This window comes from Aptenodytes patagonicus, chromosome 3 (assembly GCF_965638725.1).
Source record: "Aptenodytes patagonicus chromosome 3, bAptPat1.pri.cur, whole genome shotgun sequence".
In the NCBI taxonomy this organism is placed as follows: Eukaryota; Metazoa; Chordata; class Aves; order Sphenisciformes; family Spheniscidae; genus Aptenodytes; species Aptenodytes patagonicus.
The window spans coordinates 97,159,598-97,174,862 of record NC_134951.1 but is presented as its reverse complement, the minus strand read 5'-3'; the positions used below and the strand labels follow the sequence as shown (position 1 = coordinate 97,174,862).

At 36.3% G+C, this 15,265-nt stretch overlaps 1 protein-coding gene across 1 annotated transcript in view; it reads left to right on the top strand.

Moving 5' to 3' along the window:
- BTBD9 (BTB domain containing 9) overlaps positions 1-15,265 on the top strand; it is a 144,770-nt gene that overhangs the window by 87,814 nt on the left and 41,691 nt on the right. Inside the window, exons 8-9 of the mRNA XM_076334375.1 lie at positions 1,641-1,750; positions 12,131-12,320. Coding sequence (XP_076190490.1) covers positions 1,641-1,750; positions 12,131-12,320 — 300 coding nt within the window. The remainder of the gene's footprint in view (positions 1-1,640; positions 1,751-12,130; positions 12,321-15,265) is intronic.

Genomic DNA, 15,265 nt, shown 5'->3' with positions numbered 1-15,265 from the left:
TTCTATATAGAATGACTTGCAGGAAATTTGCTACTGTGATAATGAATTGATCTGCGAGTTAATATTAATTAGGGAATAGCATATCATTTTTTTTTTGTTTCAAGTCATGATAATTAAAATTTTTTTTAAAGTGAAATTTTGAGCATATTGTGTATCAGTTTTGTAATTTTAATCAAAATATATAATAGTTGGGTTTTTAAAATGAAACTTACATAAGCTAAAAGGAGCAGAGGTCAAAAACTGGCAATTTTAGTGATGTCATGATATTCAGGTAACTTAGTTGTCTCTTGCAGTCATTTGCATGTAATAGGTGGATTGTTTTAAATTATTTTTCTAGAAGATTTTTTCTATGTATGGTAAAGACAAATGAATATCAGTAATAACAGTCATTGAGGCTTGCTTATAAGAGCTCTTTCATAAGGCACTCGAGTTTTAAAGTGTAGGAGGAGGTTGAACATTAGTATGGTAAATAGCTATGAGGTTTTTTTATTGTTTAAAAAAATATCTCGGGACTGAAACCTGTGTATCTTTTCAACTTGGTATGATGAAGAACAAGCCAAAATGATGCTGTTGGTGAGCAGCTATTATGTTGGAACTATAATTATACTACGTAAGTGAAAGGTTGTTTTATACCGCAGACCGAGGATATTGCCTAAGATTCATACAGTCTGATACTTCTTAATTGAAATGAGTTTATTTAATGCAAAGCTTTCTGCAGTGTGGGTAACCCATTTTGTGGGGTAATGGTATTTGGTTTAGGTAGTTTTCTGTGTTGCTTGTTCAACATCTTTTGAGATGGTGTACAATATTCCATTTAGGATTTTTCAAAATTTATAGTAAGAACTGTTGGATCTCTTTAGAAAATGTGGGAATCAGACTGAATCAAGGTTAATGGCTGTTTGTAGAAGGTGAAGCCTCCAGGGTAATACAGAAGGTGAATAGGTCACAGTGTTCAAGAGCAGCTCTATTTGATTTTCAATTATAGTCTAGAAGGATAAGTTATACAACCAGGAATGAAACCTGGAGCTAGCTTTGTTTCATAACACTTGACTGTTCAGATCTTTTTTTGTTATTAATAAAAGATACCCCAACAAAGACATTGATATCCTGTACATCCAGTGTTAGAATTAGAAACAGTCACATTAAAACAGAATTAATTTTTGGCTTCTGCAGAGAAGCCTCACTGATTTGTTGGGTTTGTCCTGGCTGTATGAAATCTTTCATTGTGGTGAAAAGCAGTTGGTAAAGAGATATTATTATTATTACTATTATTATTATTACTACTATTATTTCAAGCCTCCATGAGCACACATTTGCACTAAAAGACCATTTCTGAATCACAAGGTCCCTCATTTTGCTTTTCTCGGCAAATTAGTCCAGAAAGATCTTTGATAGATTTCACAGCTCTTTAATTATTTTTTTTTTCCTTAAATTGTACTGGAGCCAGCATCCTGAGTAGATGCAAGTTTGCTGTGAAATTTATACTCTTTTTACTCCTTTTATTATTTTAATTTTTTTTTAACAGTTACTCAGTTCTTACGGGTCTGCACAATATAGTCCAACTGAATCATTTATATTTTAGTGCATAGAAGTTTGTCATGCTTAACTTGTGCTACTTACCTTTTTTTTTTTCCCTATAGGTATATTCGGATTGTTGGGACCCACAACACAGTGAACAAAGTTTTCCATATTGTGGCATTTGAATGCATGTTCACGAACAAAACCTTTACTCTTGAGAAAGGTCTGATAGGTAAGAGATAAAACTGTTTTCCTTCTACATGAACTGTTGCAAACGCCTGCCTTTTAAGACTGGCCGTCACTGCGCTCTTACTCTACTGTTTCTACACAGAAAGCTCTAACTTGAGTTAAATGATGCTGTAAGCATAGAATTAGTTGGCTAGTCCATGCGACTTCTTTGAAATTCCAGTTCTGTGGATTAATTAGTGATGCTGCAGGAATGCTAAAGTTCAAGTTAAATCAGCTGCTGCTGACAAAGCCACTGGTAATTGAGTCACTCTGTGCTGCTAATCTGATTTTTCTTTGCATGTCATAGCAGGAGGCCAGAGCAACCATACTAGGTTAGCCTGAATTCTGTGACGAGGGTGGAGTAACCAAAGCTATTTAGTGCAGTGAAGATGGATTTGGGCATTTAGGGCCTCTTATACAGCCTAGTTTCAACAGCTGAAAGTAAACTCTCATGTGTTGATTTTCCCCTAAAGAGTCATAGACACACTTAGCCATGGCAGAACGTTATATTGGCTACCCTTTTTCTCAGAATGCCACGTTGATGGAGCTCTGTTACCTCTGGAACTCTGGACAGCTTATATAATACTGATTTAAGTACCTCTACATAGTACTGCATTACTTAAGGTAGAAATCCCCAACAGACCAACAATACTGAATGATAAACTATATCAAAGTAAGATTTAATATCGATTTTTTTTTTAATAGTCCAAGCAGGGTGATTTCTGTGCTTTCTTCCATATAAACTCAGGCAAGTAAGATCCTGAAATTCATTGGGAAGAGTTTTGTGCATCTTTTAGTACTTGTCTAGGTGGGATTTCCCACAGTTCGTTACTTCTGGCATGAAATTGAGAATTTCAACAAAATTCTCAGAGTTCATGCTGACTTCAAACATATATTTAAATTCTAAGTATGCACCTACAGTAGATGGAAGGGAAAACAGTTTACAAAAAAGAATGAGAGCAAAGATTTTAGTAAGACATACTTTTTTTTTTTTTTCTGAGAAAACTATAATATTTAGCTGTGAAAAACTGGGACCCAACTCCTTCAGCCCATTCCCCATGTGTTATACAAAGGCATCGCATGATTACACCTGGTCTTATGAGGTTTGCTACGTAAATTTCATGATGTTTTTTAGAAGCATAGAATAAGTAGCCTGATAAATCACACTTTACTAATTTTTATGTTATATAGCCCCAAAGTGGACAAGCTGTCCCATAATGCAAATAGAAAGTTTTCCCTTTGTTTTAGGGAGTTTGCAAGTAGTATTGCAATTGCTATTGACAAGAAAATAGAACAAGCAGTAAGGAAGAACTGTGTTTAAAGAAAACATCTACCTTCAGTAAGCTAGTTAGGGGAGAAACAAAATATTCCAAGTTTGATAAAACCTTTGAGCTAAATTTCATATTTAGCACTGCCAGCTATGAACTTTTAAAAACTTCATACAAAATCAGAGTTACTGTGTTCAAATAAGTGATGCATATATCTATATATATTTGATTTAAGATTATTAGTCTTATTTATCAAATACTTAATTTAGGACTCAAATAACATATTTGCTTTCTTTTTTTTCTGTGTGATAACTCAAAGATTGTTTGGTCGTAACAGTAGGGTAACAGGTAGTGAATCCATGTATGTTCATGGAAGTGTACTTGTACCATAATTGACTTGTCTTTCAGATACTCTGTGACATTTTGTGGTTTAGTGAGCATTTTGGTGAGATGAACTATTTGATCTGTTTCAGCATTTCGTGAGTTTCAAAGATAATGTAGGGGACAGAGACTTTATATGGCTTTATTAAAATTTATCTGTTTATGAAAATTTTTTTTGTAGTTACAGAATCTTACAGGTAAATAGGGTTTAGACTACATAAGAGTAAGTTTCCATTGTCGTTCATGGTGATCAGTGGAACTATGCTGTCATTTAGTGTGGGTAAATCAAGCTGTTGTACGTGTAAGTCATTTGAAGTGATCTACAATAAGCAAAGAGAGGCCTGTAGAGCTTTTTATATTGAAGGGATGGTAGTCAATACAGTTAATAGAAAATTAAAAGAGTAAGAATTCAGTGAGTAGTTAATTGAAAGAGGGATGTGGACCAACTTCCACATCGTAAATGAGGCAGCAACATGACCTTGCAGAATTTGTGGTGAGAAAGGGACAAATGGAAAGATTTTGGGACTAGTTGAGGGCAGTCCCGTTGTGAAATGGTGCTGGGGCACAAAAGCTGTTCCACCAGAATTTATGGCCATCAACATTACCTATTCAAAAATACTCTCAACAGCTTTGATCCAGCAAAGTGACCTTATATCCATTTAGTGCTTTGTTTTACATACCTGTGATGGTTACTGTAAGGTACAATCTGGTTCCCTTGATCAAGCAGACTGTCCCAGTTCCACTTCTGTAAAAAGATCTGTGTGACTATCAATGGGGTAGTTGGCACAGATTTATTTTATTGCTCTGATGAGGATTTGTAATGTTTGTTTCTATTTCTGCAGAGACCAGATAGGGTGAAGTGAACTGAAAGCAGTTAGGGAAGCTCCACAAAATACATGAAAGTGCAGTAATCAGAGTAGGTTGCTTTTAAGATTGACTGAGCACAGAAGCTTTCATCCTCAACGCTTGAAAAGCAGTATTGGGTAATACTATTGGGTTCATTATTTATGCAGTATGGTATTAAATATGGTGTTAAATTAGGTTAGAGCAAAACCAGCTGCTGTTTCTATAACCTGTTTTATTAAGAAAACAAAATGTTGGTCAGCCCTTGAAGGCTATATGGTTCTTTCAGAAAGACTTTGTGACCCTTACTTCTACCAAAACAACTCTAAAGATAATACGCAAAGAGTTTGTCATTTGAAACCTCATTCCAAAGAAATAAGGCCACTGAGGTATTTGTTTAGAGATCTTATGTGGAGATTTAAGAGTAATTATTTATTACATTTTCGTGAAACCTATTAGGCTTGATCAGAAAGCTGAATATACAACGAGGGTAATTTATCAGATATATAATTACTGATGTGTAGTATCTATGGAATGGCTGTCACTGTAAAGTGAAGATTAGAAGGCTGGTAAACAATAAAAATGAAGCGCTGTTTCATGATAACAGCAATTTTATGTTGCTGTGTTTTTGCATACAAGGTTTTCATGACAAATTATTAACTTGACATATTACATTTAAAAGTTAATATGGAAGATGATTTATACAGTTACTTGATACAATACTGGATGCAGTACTGACATGACCCATTGGTAGTTGAGTAGCAGTTTTGAAGTAAAAGTAGCAAGAAATGCTCTTTCTAGCGCTGTCTGGTGTTGTAGTGTTGGTTTACACTTTGTTGTCTCGTGAAATGAGGTAAGTGACAGAAATTAATTCAATCATATGAAATTTTTCCCTAACGCAGATGTTAGGGTTGAGATATAATTTTCCTTTTGGCATAGTATTGTCTCTAAATGTGTCAGTAAGTTAACAGTTCTACATATTAGAATCACAAGATTGACATAACTGTTTCATTAACAGAGATGTAAATATTTTTAAATCTCAAAAGCATAGTGTTTGCTTTTAATGAACTTCCACTTCTGAAATTTTGAATGCTCTTTAGTCATTAATATTTAGTCTAGAATCCGAAACAAATGGAAATGTTCACAAGCAAGAGAACTCCTTTGGAGGCAGAAGGGGTACCTGGTGTGATGTGATGTTTCGTAAAAGCTTCTAATCTGCCCAGTGGCAAGAAGCTGCAACAGTGGATAAGGGGCTGCTTCTATGCAATGCCTCTTTTGGTTTTGGGTTTTTCTTCCCACCTAAATATAGGAAGCAATTCTTCTTTTCTGCCTCAAAGGGAAAAAATTGATAACCTCGCTTAGTCCTTTAATCAGTACTCAGTGCTGAGGGGCAGTCAAGGACTATCAGACATGTGGGTTTGACCAGCCTACCGTCCTACTTTGAGCCTGGTTAAGGTCATAGGGAGTGCAATGTAGAAGGCTTTTATATGAAGTTGTGTTTATCTGTAGTCTGTCTCAGTCTATCAGACTATCTTGTAACTTGTACGTTACACAAGAAAGGGAGAACAGTGAATAATGACTGAAGAGCAGGGGATGGATATAAAACACTGGAATGTCCTTGGCTACCCTCTGGGGAATGCTGTTCAGTACTTACGAATCATTGTGAAGCTTCGTTTGCGTGCTGTTCAATGCTTTAGGAGAACTTGTTTTAAAAGGGAAAAAATGAATAAATGATCATTCATTTGTCTTTTACTCACTGGCAGTTATTGGAGAAAAAAAAAATGTGTAACAGAGATAAACCATTCATATCAGTTTCCTAGTGTGTGGTTCAGGTTTGTAAGAGATAGCTCTCGCTCTCTCTCCAAGCAGTGAGATGCTATTTTTGTGTCTGGTTTAATGTTGACTCCACACAAAGCTATCGTATTTTGTTTCTTCTCTTTTTTTAAAGGTTAGCCTTCTTTCAAAACCATGCAGGTTTACCCAGCAATGTAAGTCAGCCCTGCTGTAAGCATAGCCTTAGGAAACTATGAAAATTTGAAGATAGTCTAAACACAGCAGGGATTTTTTTTTTCCCTCTTTCTACAGGAAAGGACAGCCACATGGTTGGTTTAATTACTGCTACCCATTCTTCAACAGAGACCTGTTCATGTGGTTCCAGTTACTTTTTTTTTTCTTTTTCTTTTCTTCCTATTTCCAGTGCAGCAATGAAGGATGCATACATCTTAGGGCTCTTCTGAAACAATTGCTATTTCTGAAAGCCTTCTTCAGGCAGAATGTTTACTGAAAGAGCCCTGTAGCCAGCCAATTGGTTGGCAATTAAAAGTATGGCGAGTTCTAATGACTTGAATGCTTTTGTTCTAATTTATTGGATCAGAAATCATGAGCTCTAGCAGATATCAACTGAAAAATCATCCTTCTCTGAAGTTATTCTAATCCAAACTGGCAGTTGGACATTGACAAATATTAGTGGGGTTTTCTTCTCCAGCTAAATATGGCTTGCAGAAAGCTTTTCACTGAAACAGGCAGAAATGCTGATGATATTTGTTTGAAGTTGATATTTCTTGAGTTCTTGATTGATTTCTTGATTGAAGAGTCAAATGAAATGTAGCAATGTCATCAGCAAGTTTCAGGTCAAGCAAATAAGATTATGTGGAAGGGGAGACAGGACTTTGTGACTGTACTTTTAATTAACTGAAAAGTCTGTAGACTTAACATTTTCTACTACATAGCAAATAAATAAGTGCTAATCATATACTGAATAAAGATTAGACTTAACAAATCTTTTGGCATGTGGAAAATAATGAAAGCAAAATGCCCAACATCCTTTTAATTATTTAATACAATATAATCAAACCCCAGAATAATAGTGACATCCCTAATTCTATTTTGTTTTCTTTGCTCTCAGCTTTCTTTTTTCTAACTGTCACTTTCTAGTGACGAAACTTTTGTCAGCTCAGTAGATGTTCAGGTAGAGAAGGAAGGCAATTTTACTATTAAAAATGGAGAGATTGAAAGCTGAGCATTTAACAGCTGTCAGCATGAGAGAAAAATCACTTCTTCGTATTAACTAAAACAAAAATTTATTTCTTCCAGTATAATTCCTGGTTTATAGTTTCTTCACAAAGTGATGGTTTTGTGTCCTAAGAGAATTCAGTAAAATGAACAGTTGTGTTGCAGTGATGACACTTTACCTGAGAACATTTGGCTGACTGTTGCCTGGAGTGCAGTATAAATATATTCAACAGTCCACATTGCTTTAAATTACTGCCTTCCTATAAAATAAGACTACTTAGTAGATCTGCTGTCTCTCTGTATGTTTATTTTAGTAATTGAATTAAGGTTCATTAATGGCTGGTTTTGTGAGCCGTTGCAGGAACCCACTGCGTTTTGTTCCTTCCTGTGTTGCAAAGAGTTGTTTGAGGATTTTCTGTCATTTTTTTCCCCCCATGTTAGCAGATTGATTGCAGTGAAGTCACAGTGGATGGGCAGAAAGCAAAATCTGACCTGTCCAGACTGGGAGATGAAAGGAAGTACTTTACACTCAGATGTGGAAGCCAGTTAACATCAGCTGCGTTAATACAATAAAATGAGTACTTCAGGGGGAAAAAAATCCTATGGAAAATCAAGTAAAGGAAAAAAAAAAAAGCTGAAGGAGTGATAGATAAATAAATATGACTGAGGCTACACACACTCCTGGTACATGTTTCTCCTGGGGCATCTCTAAGGACAGTTGAATAACATATCTGTCTTATCTTTAAATATAGCCAGTATAGGTGGCCCTTAGGCCATGCCTTGAAAATGACAAACCTTTATAAAAATACTATTACTAGTATTAAATACACTGCCAAGCTGTTCATCGCTCTATACTGCAGCATAAGACCAGGAGACAAGACAGTAAGTTTTAATAAATGTTTTGATACTGCTGTCCTGTAACCTCAATCATCTTCTCCTTTTGTTTGCTTACAGAATGTGTATGCTTTGCTAATGCACATCTTTTCTGTTCCATAAAAGCAGATCAGATTTGTCAGAGCAAAACTGCTGTATGAACAGTGGAAACAAAGAATTTCCATATTTGTAATCCCCTCTTTTGTTTTCTCTTACAACATTCGTTACTGTAAAAGCTGGATAGTTGGTGGATTAAAAAAAAAGAAACAAAAATAGAAACAAGACTGTTGGTTTTGGCAGTATGTTTTTGTAAACAAGTGGCCTAAATTGAAGCAGAAATTCTAATGGGAAAAAGGAAGAGAACCAGAAGACTTGAAAATACAGCACAGAGCAGAGTCCCCACCAGATGGTATTTTTAATAAATTTATCAAGCGGATATGAAAGATGATAATGAACATTCAAAATAGGGAGTGGCAGACCCCCCTAGAGAGAAGGAACAGTATGGCACCTTCTGCACACTGCAATTAGTTAGAATCACTTTCTAATCAACCGTTGTAGGGAAGACCACCGAGTTATATTAAAAACACACTAAGGCGGTTTCTGTGCGGTTGTTAAGGAGTTTGACTAATCAGGGTAACATCTTCTTAGGAGGTCACGGATTAGTGCAGAAATCTAAATGTGTGAAGGAGCAGGATGATGCTCAGAGGGCGTACAGGTAAAATACTGGATGAACTGAGCTGTACTGTGTTCAATTAATGCCTTACATAGCTCAGAGGGTGTCCAGAATATGCCACAGGGCCTCAACATGAACACTGATTTTGACACTTCATCTTTTACTTGTTTTTTTTAACCTAGATTTCAGTAGCTTCCTCTTCCTACAAAAAGCAGCAATATATAGAAGATGCTTTAATGCCTATGTAAAATGGATACTCAAAGAAGTTCCCTTACTGCCAGGGAAGAGGGGAAGAAAAGGAAGCCAAGGCAAACTTTATTTCGATGCCAGTACTCTTAGTTTGCACTGTTAGTCTTTGTTTTATTCAGATTGTTCCCAGTGAAGTACTTCTAATGTCTACCACCTGCTCCCCCGTAAGAATCTGGGAATTTCTGAATGTCTCTTTTCAGTAATAGGGAATCAAGAGGTTTCTAGAATGATAATATGGTGGGTTTAGTAATTTTTTATGAGCAAACAGAGATGATAGTATATCTGATAGTGCAGTAGATTTTTCAGAAACCATTGCCTTTCCACTGCCTTGAATTATTACTTGGCAACAAGCTTGCACTTTTTTCCCCTCTGTGTTTTATGGTGTTTTGGTTGGTTGGTGGTTTTCTTAAGATCATGCTCCTGACACCACTCGCACACTTAAAACACAGAATCCTAGCTCTTCGTGAAAAATTATCACTTTTTTGGGTGCTGGAGACTCTTACAATTAGCTCTGAAATTTCATATAGCTATATTTCAGCCATTTTCAGGTGTTGTAGTATTTTAAATACATATTTTACAGACAACTATTGAAAGTATGTAATTAAGTTATCAGTGTGCAGTGGGCTTAAAGTGGTACATCTGCATCTGTACTATACATCATTTGTTTTCTCGTGAAAATTCAAATAGTGTTGGTAATATGTCTTTTGTATTTCTAATTTTTTTGTGCCATTCTTGTTTTGGCTTGTTTGTCATTCTTTTCCTAATTTTCAGAAATGTTTGGCTTGACATATTGTGAATTTGGAAATTTTGTTAAATTGATCATTGTCATTCAGATAGTTTTTGGTAACTTATTTCTTCCTCTCTCTTTTAAATTGCATTACTACACAGATTGGTTGTCCTTCATCAGAGTTGACACACAAAATCTTAGCTTTTTTTTTAATACAGCCTGTGCTGAGAGAATTTTTGTTATCATTTAGATAAGACAATCAGTGCTTTTAACATTTTCCCCAAAAAAACCCCAAAGGCTCAACAGGCAACCTGGATTTTCACATATTCAGATAGCATAATTTTTCACCCTTGTTCATAGTAATTTTTTGATAGAGAGAATAGAGAGTGACATAGATGTTTGAGAAGTTGAGGAGGTTAGCTAAAAGCTGAGCTTTTTAGGAAAATGCTGGACCTGACTAGGGCATCTTAAATAGCCCTTTTTTTTTTTATGTTCATCTGTCATCTTGCTGGAAGGTGACGTTCAAAAAACTTGGGATTCTCTCTGAATTACAAACAGAAAGAAAGTACCACACTAAGTCTTGAAGCACTTGTAAAAGAGTGCTGGAAAAGTACTGTATGCACAAGCAAACACACCACCTTCTACAGCGTGCTCCCAGAGGAGCTGCCGTTGTCTTGATCTTTGATGAAATTGCTGAAATTACATCAAGCCCTAACTACACTATGAATTCTGTTTGATTTGAAAGGAAGGGGGAAATTACTTGGCATTGGATTTAAATCAGATTGAGCAGGACTAAGTACGTACAAGAAGAGTATTCCTCTCCTCGGAAAGTTTTCTATAAACCAACACTAAAGTTACATCCTTTGCTAAAGAAGAATAACTCCCAATATTACACTTCTTTTATTGCCAAATACGTAATATTCCCCTGCTTCTAAAAATGACTAGTAAAGGGTTACATTATCTAATTCAGTTTATAACAGCAGTTTCCACGCTAGAGCATTCAATTTTGGATGGACCAGGGAGAAGGAAGAACTGAAGTTGGATGATGCTGACACACGGACCACAGTGTCGGATATGTACACTGACTGCAAGAGGGGTTGTAGAGGTGAAAGAAAGAGTTCATTGTAGATGTTGCAGCACAAGGTAGCAGTTAGCACTGGCCTGTGCAATTAGAATTGTAACCTTACATTTTTTTAACTGAAACTCCCTTCTTCTTGTCATGGTTTTTCCAGGAATGCTTTTACTAATTGGAAAATTCTTTGAGTTCCCTAACTTGCTCATTTTCCCTGTAATATTCAAATAACTGCATATAAGGTGAACGAAGGAAGGCAAGTCTGATATTCTGCAGTAATACCTTTGACTTTCTTTGGCGTAGCAGGCTACTGCATGCCGGCATTTTTTATGGCTGCATATAGGATAGAAAAAAGCATTATCCAGCATAGATCTTCGATGAAATTAACATGGGGGGGGGCAGGGGGGAAGTACTGTATAATTCCATCACTGTCTCCTGGAGGAAAATCATTATCCTGTGTTTTGGCCTTTCTTTTTTCAAGAGGATGGGTTCTAAGTAGTTTCTTTTCTTTTGCTGTTTGGATATTATAATTTCTTTTTTGTGGCATTCAGTCATACCGTTTTCCTGACTCTTGACTGAATGCGAAATACTTCTGCACTTGCTGTTCCATTTTTGTGGCAAACCTGTTGATCTCTCCTTCCCTCTCGTAGTCCAATGCTTGTATTGAAGGATTTTGTAAGTATTAAAAAGCATTTCCATTTTCTAAATTCTGGGGGGCAATTTCTAATCACAGTCAGAGATACTGTCAGAAGTACCAACAGATATGTGTTGAGAATAGTCTGCTGAGCTGTGAGACTTCAAGCCCTGATTTCAGAGAATTTGAGTCCTGACTTCCCACAGTCAACATCAGTGCTTTAAACTATCTCCCGCTTATTTCTCTCTCTTTCTCGCGCGCTCTCTCCTTTTTTTCTTCTTTCTTTTTTTCTTTTTTTCGGGGAGGAGGGAGGTTTCATCATGAAAACAGAAAGAAATTGTTTGAAAATTTCAAAAGTTTTACTGGACAAGAATTTTTTCCCAATTGTATTAAAAGAGTGCTTTCATATCACCAAGACAGAAATCCATCTGTTAATTTACCAAGCTATTCCAGGACCAATGCTATAAAAATTATCTGTACCACTTGATTCTGCTTCATAGTTCATGTTAAATAAGAGTTAAATTTCCATGTGTTGATCATACTTTCATGCTTTTTTTTTTCTTTTTCCCAATTCTATGCCAGAAATAAAGACCACTGGTATCTGAACTGTTTTCTGACTTTACGTCTGTTGTCTTTGTGTTTTAATTCACAGTTCCCACTGAAAATGTTGCAACAATTGCAGACTGTGCCAGTGTGATTGAGGGTGTAAGTCGCAGTCGCAATGCCTTGTTGAATGGAGACACAAAAAACTATGATTGGGATTCTGGGTACACGTGCCATCAGCTTGGGAGCGGAGCTATTGTAGTACAGCTAGCACAGCCCTACATGATTGGATCAATACGGTAAGAGGGTTTATTTTTCTCTAAATTAAGGGCAACAGTGAAACTTCTGCTGAGCAGTTATTTTCTTTAGAATATGACATTTGGAAGCGGCGGTAATTAGGGGACTAGTTTAGTAGTTGTCATTTGGCTTCTTACTTCAGTATAATGGGCATCTTAAAAATTAAATGTGTGAATTATATGTTGAGATACAGCAGTGCAATTCCAGAAAATACTACATTTCAGAGGCATAATAATAGTAATAGTCAAATTGTAAGATTAAAGGTATATACTTACATTAAAATAGAAATTTAATTGCAGCCTCACTTGTGGTCAAAGCAGGTGCCATTCCTCATATCCACCTCATTGTGAAAACAGAAACATTATTGAAGAAAGCCATCATCTCGAGTCAGCCAGGTTTCCTTTTCACTATACAATTAGTGCCAGCTCTTACTTGAACATGGAGTGTATAATAAAGGTGCAGTAACCTGAATATTGCTTTACAGTGTTGGATTAATGAATGTGTTTAGATCTGGATTGAAGTTCATTGGGCTATTTCTATGGTGAATGTCTGTACATATATGAAGAACAAACTTTTGGCTAATGTAGAAACTTTGGAAATAGATTAGAGAGCGGGATTGTTCACAGGTGAAGACAAAAATATTCTTGACAACTTCAGATTCTCTGACTGTAAATGTTTTTTTGTTTCATAAAATCAGACATACAAAACCTTGTCTTAATGGCTTCCCGTTCTTTGTAAATTTAGAAAATGTTGTCAGGGACTTAATTTGTATTCTCTGTGACAATGAAAAAAAAGAGAAAGTTTTCTGAAGTTAGAGTACCAGTGAGCAAAGGTTGAAACCCCAGATGAGGTACTGGCTCGCAACAGAGACCATGCACATAGGTACGTATTGCTGGGAACTGGCTCGGTGCCATCCGCCTGATAGAGTTGCCTCTTCAAACTGACTGATGAGCAAGTGAGACTTGAAAGCTCTTTTATAACTGCCGATTTCTGTTTTGTGTGTTTTGGTTTTGGCTTGTGGCATTGTTATGATGGTTATAAAACTTTGAAGATAAAGTTTAAAATCAGACATCCAGGCAAATCTCTAACCTAACAAAAGTACTGTTTTGTCTGTATGCTAGCTATACCTGTTATGCATAATGCAAGTCTGGCATTGTTCTCACTGTGTGAAGCAAGTTGAATAAGTATAGTTGGCAGCTTTCCACTCTCAAGGTTTTATGCTTTTGAGTTTGGTGGTTTTAATGTTCAATTAAGTATTGCATCTCAAGTAGAAAACCAGGAAGACACAGTACTCAGATTTCTTAAAAGAGGTAATTAAAAATGTAATTACATCATTTTCATGCCACTTCAAACTTAAATTTAAGTAGCAGCAGAAGCTTTGGCCACATGAAGGAGTAAGAGAAGAATGTATTAAGTAAAATGCATAGTTTCTAAGTTCATAGTCTCTGTCTTCCTATCTTACTGTTTTCAGCTATCTTTCAAGCGGTGAATCATACCATCTTTTCAAGTCAGTGCAAAAAATTTACTTTCCTGTATTAAATACTATGCTAGTGTTTATTCTTGAGCAGAAGATTTTTAATAAGTCTCATTATTAAATAGTGTGTTAGGTGAACTAGACTTTTGGTTGCCAAGAAATGATAATTGTATAATCGGCAAGTGTGTAGAGCAAGATAAAAAAACCCCAAACATTACATAATTTGAAACTAATAGGCATTTAGTGATTTATGTGGCATTGCATTGTACAGATACAGGTCAGAATCTCACCTTTCTTTGACAGCTTTCCTGCATGTGTAGTACAAACAAGATGAATAGCTTGCCTTAAAAAACAGTAATAAACATCATCATCTAGGGTATCTTCTGACAGAGGAGACTACCTGCATTGCCTAGAGACAGAAATGCTAGCACTATGTCATCTTTTCCTTTTCGTGTTCTGCCTAGCAGAACAAGTGTTTTGAGTTGCAGCCATGTCTGTTGCAGATCATGGGCAGCCAAGGGAAAGATGCCCCTTCGAGTGGGGAAGCAAGGTTTCACTATGTGGCAGCTACAGCTTTGGCAAGGGTCTAGAACGTGTCCTGTACTGTGCAATGCTAAAGATGGTGACAATGGTCTCTTTATTTAGCACCAGGAAATCTGTGACTGGTACAGAAATCAAATTACATATAAACGTAGATTAGAGCAAAAAGTCTTAATATTTCATCTTAATGAAAGCAAGAGATTTTTTTGAACAGAATGCCCTTCACAACTGGTTGAACTGTATTCACTGCCTGTTTTCCTGCTGTTTGCTTGCTTGAAAACTCCCTTGATCTCACCCTCCCACCTAATAGAAAAAAATTTCCAGGAGCATTTTCTTTAGGCTGGCTGTACACCGTGACTGCAGAATGACATGAATTGCTCTACCCGCAGAAACTGAGTCATTAGACCCGTGGGTTTGGATTCTAAATTAATAATTAGGAATTAAAGTACGTATCTTTTAAGTTCAGAGACATGAATGTGCCGTTGAATAGATTTGTATCAGACAGAGTAAATATATGAGCCTTTGAAAAAAGGGTAGTAGCTGCTTTTAGTCTATAGAAATCGGAATACCACTGGAGAGAGCCTCCAAGTCAGAACATGTTACCATGGCAACTAAATTCTGAGTATGAAAAAAGAATTTTGGTACTCAAATATGCACTAAAAATGCATAGCGACCTTAATGTTTCAGGAGTGTATCTTGTATGCATGCTTTCTGCAGAAGTCATCCCATTGTCTTAGAATCTTAGAACCATTCAGGTTGGAAGGGACTTGAGGAAGACATCTAGCCCAGCCTGTTCCTCAAAGGAGGGTCAGCTATGAAGAAAGACTCAAGGCTTTATGCACTCAGGTCTTGAAAACCTCCAAGGAAGGAAATTCCACAACTTCTCTCGGTAACCTGTTCCAATGTTTAATTATCCTCACAGTGTACATGTTT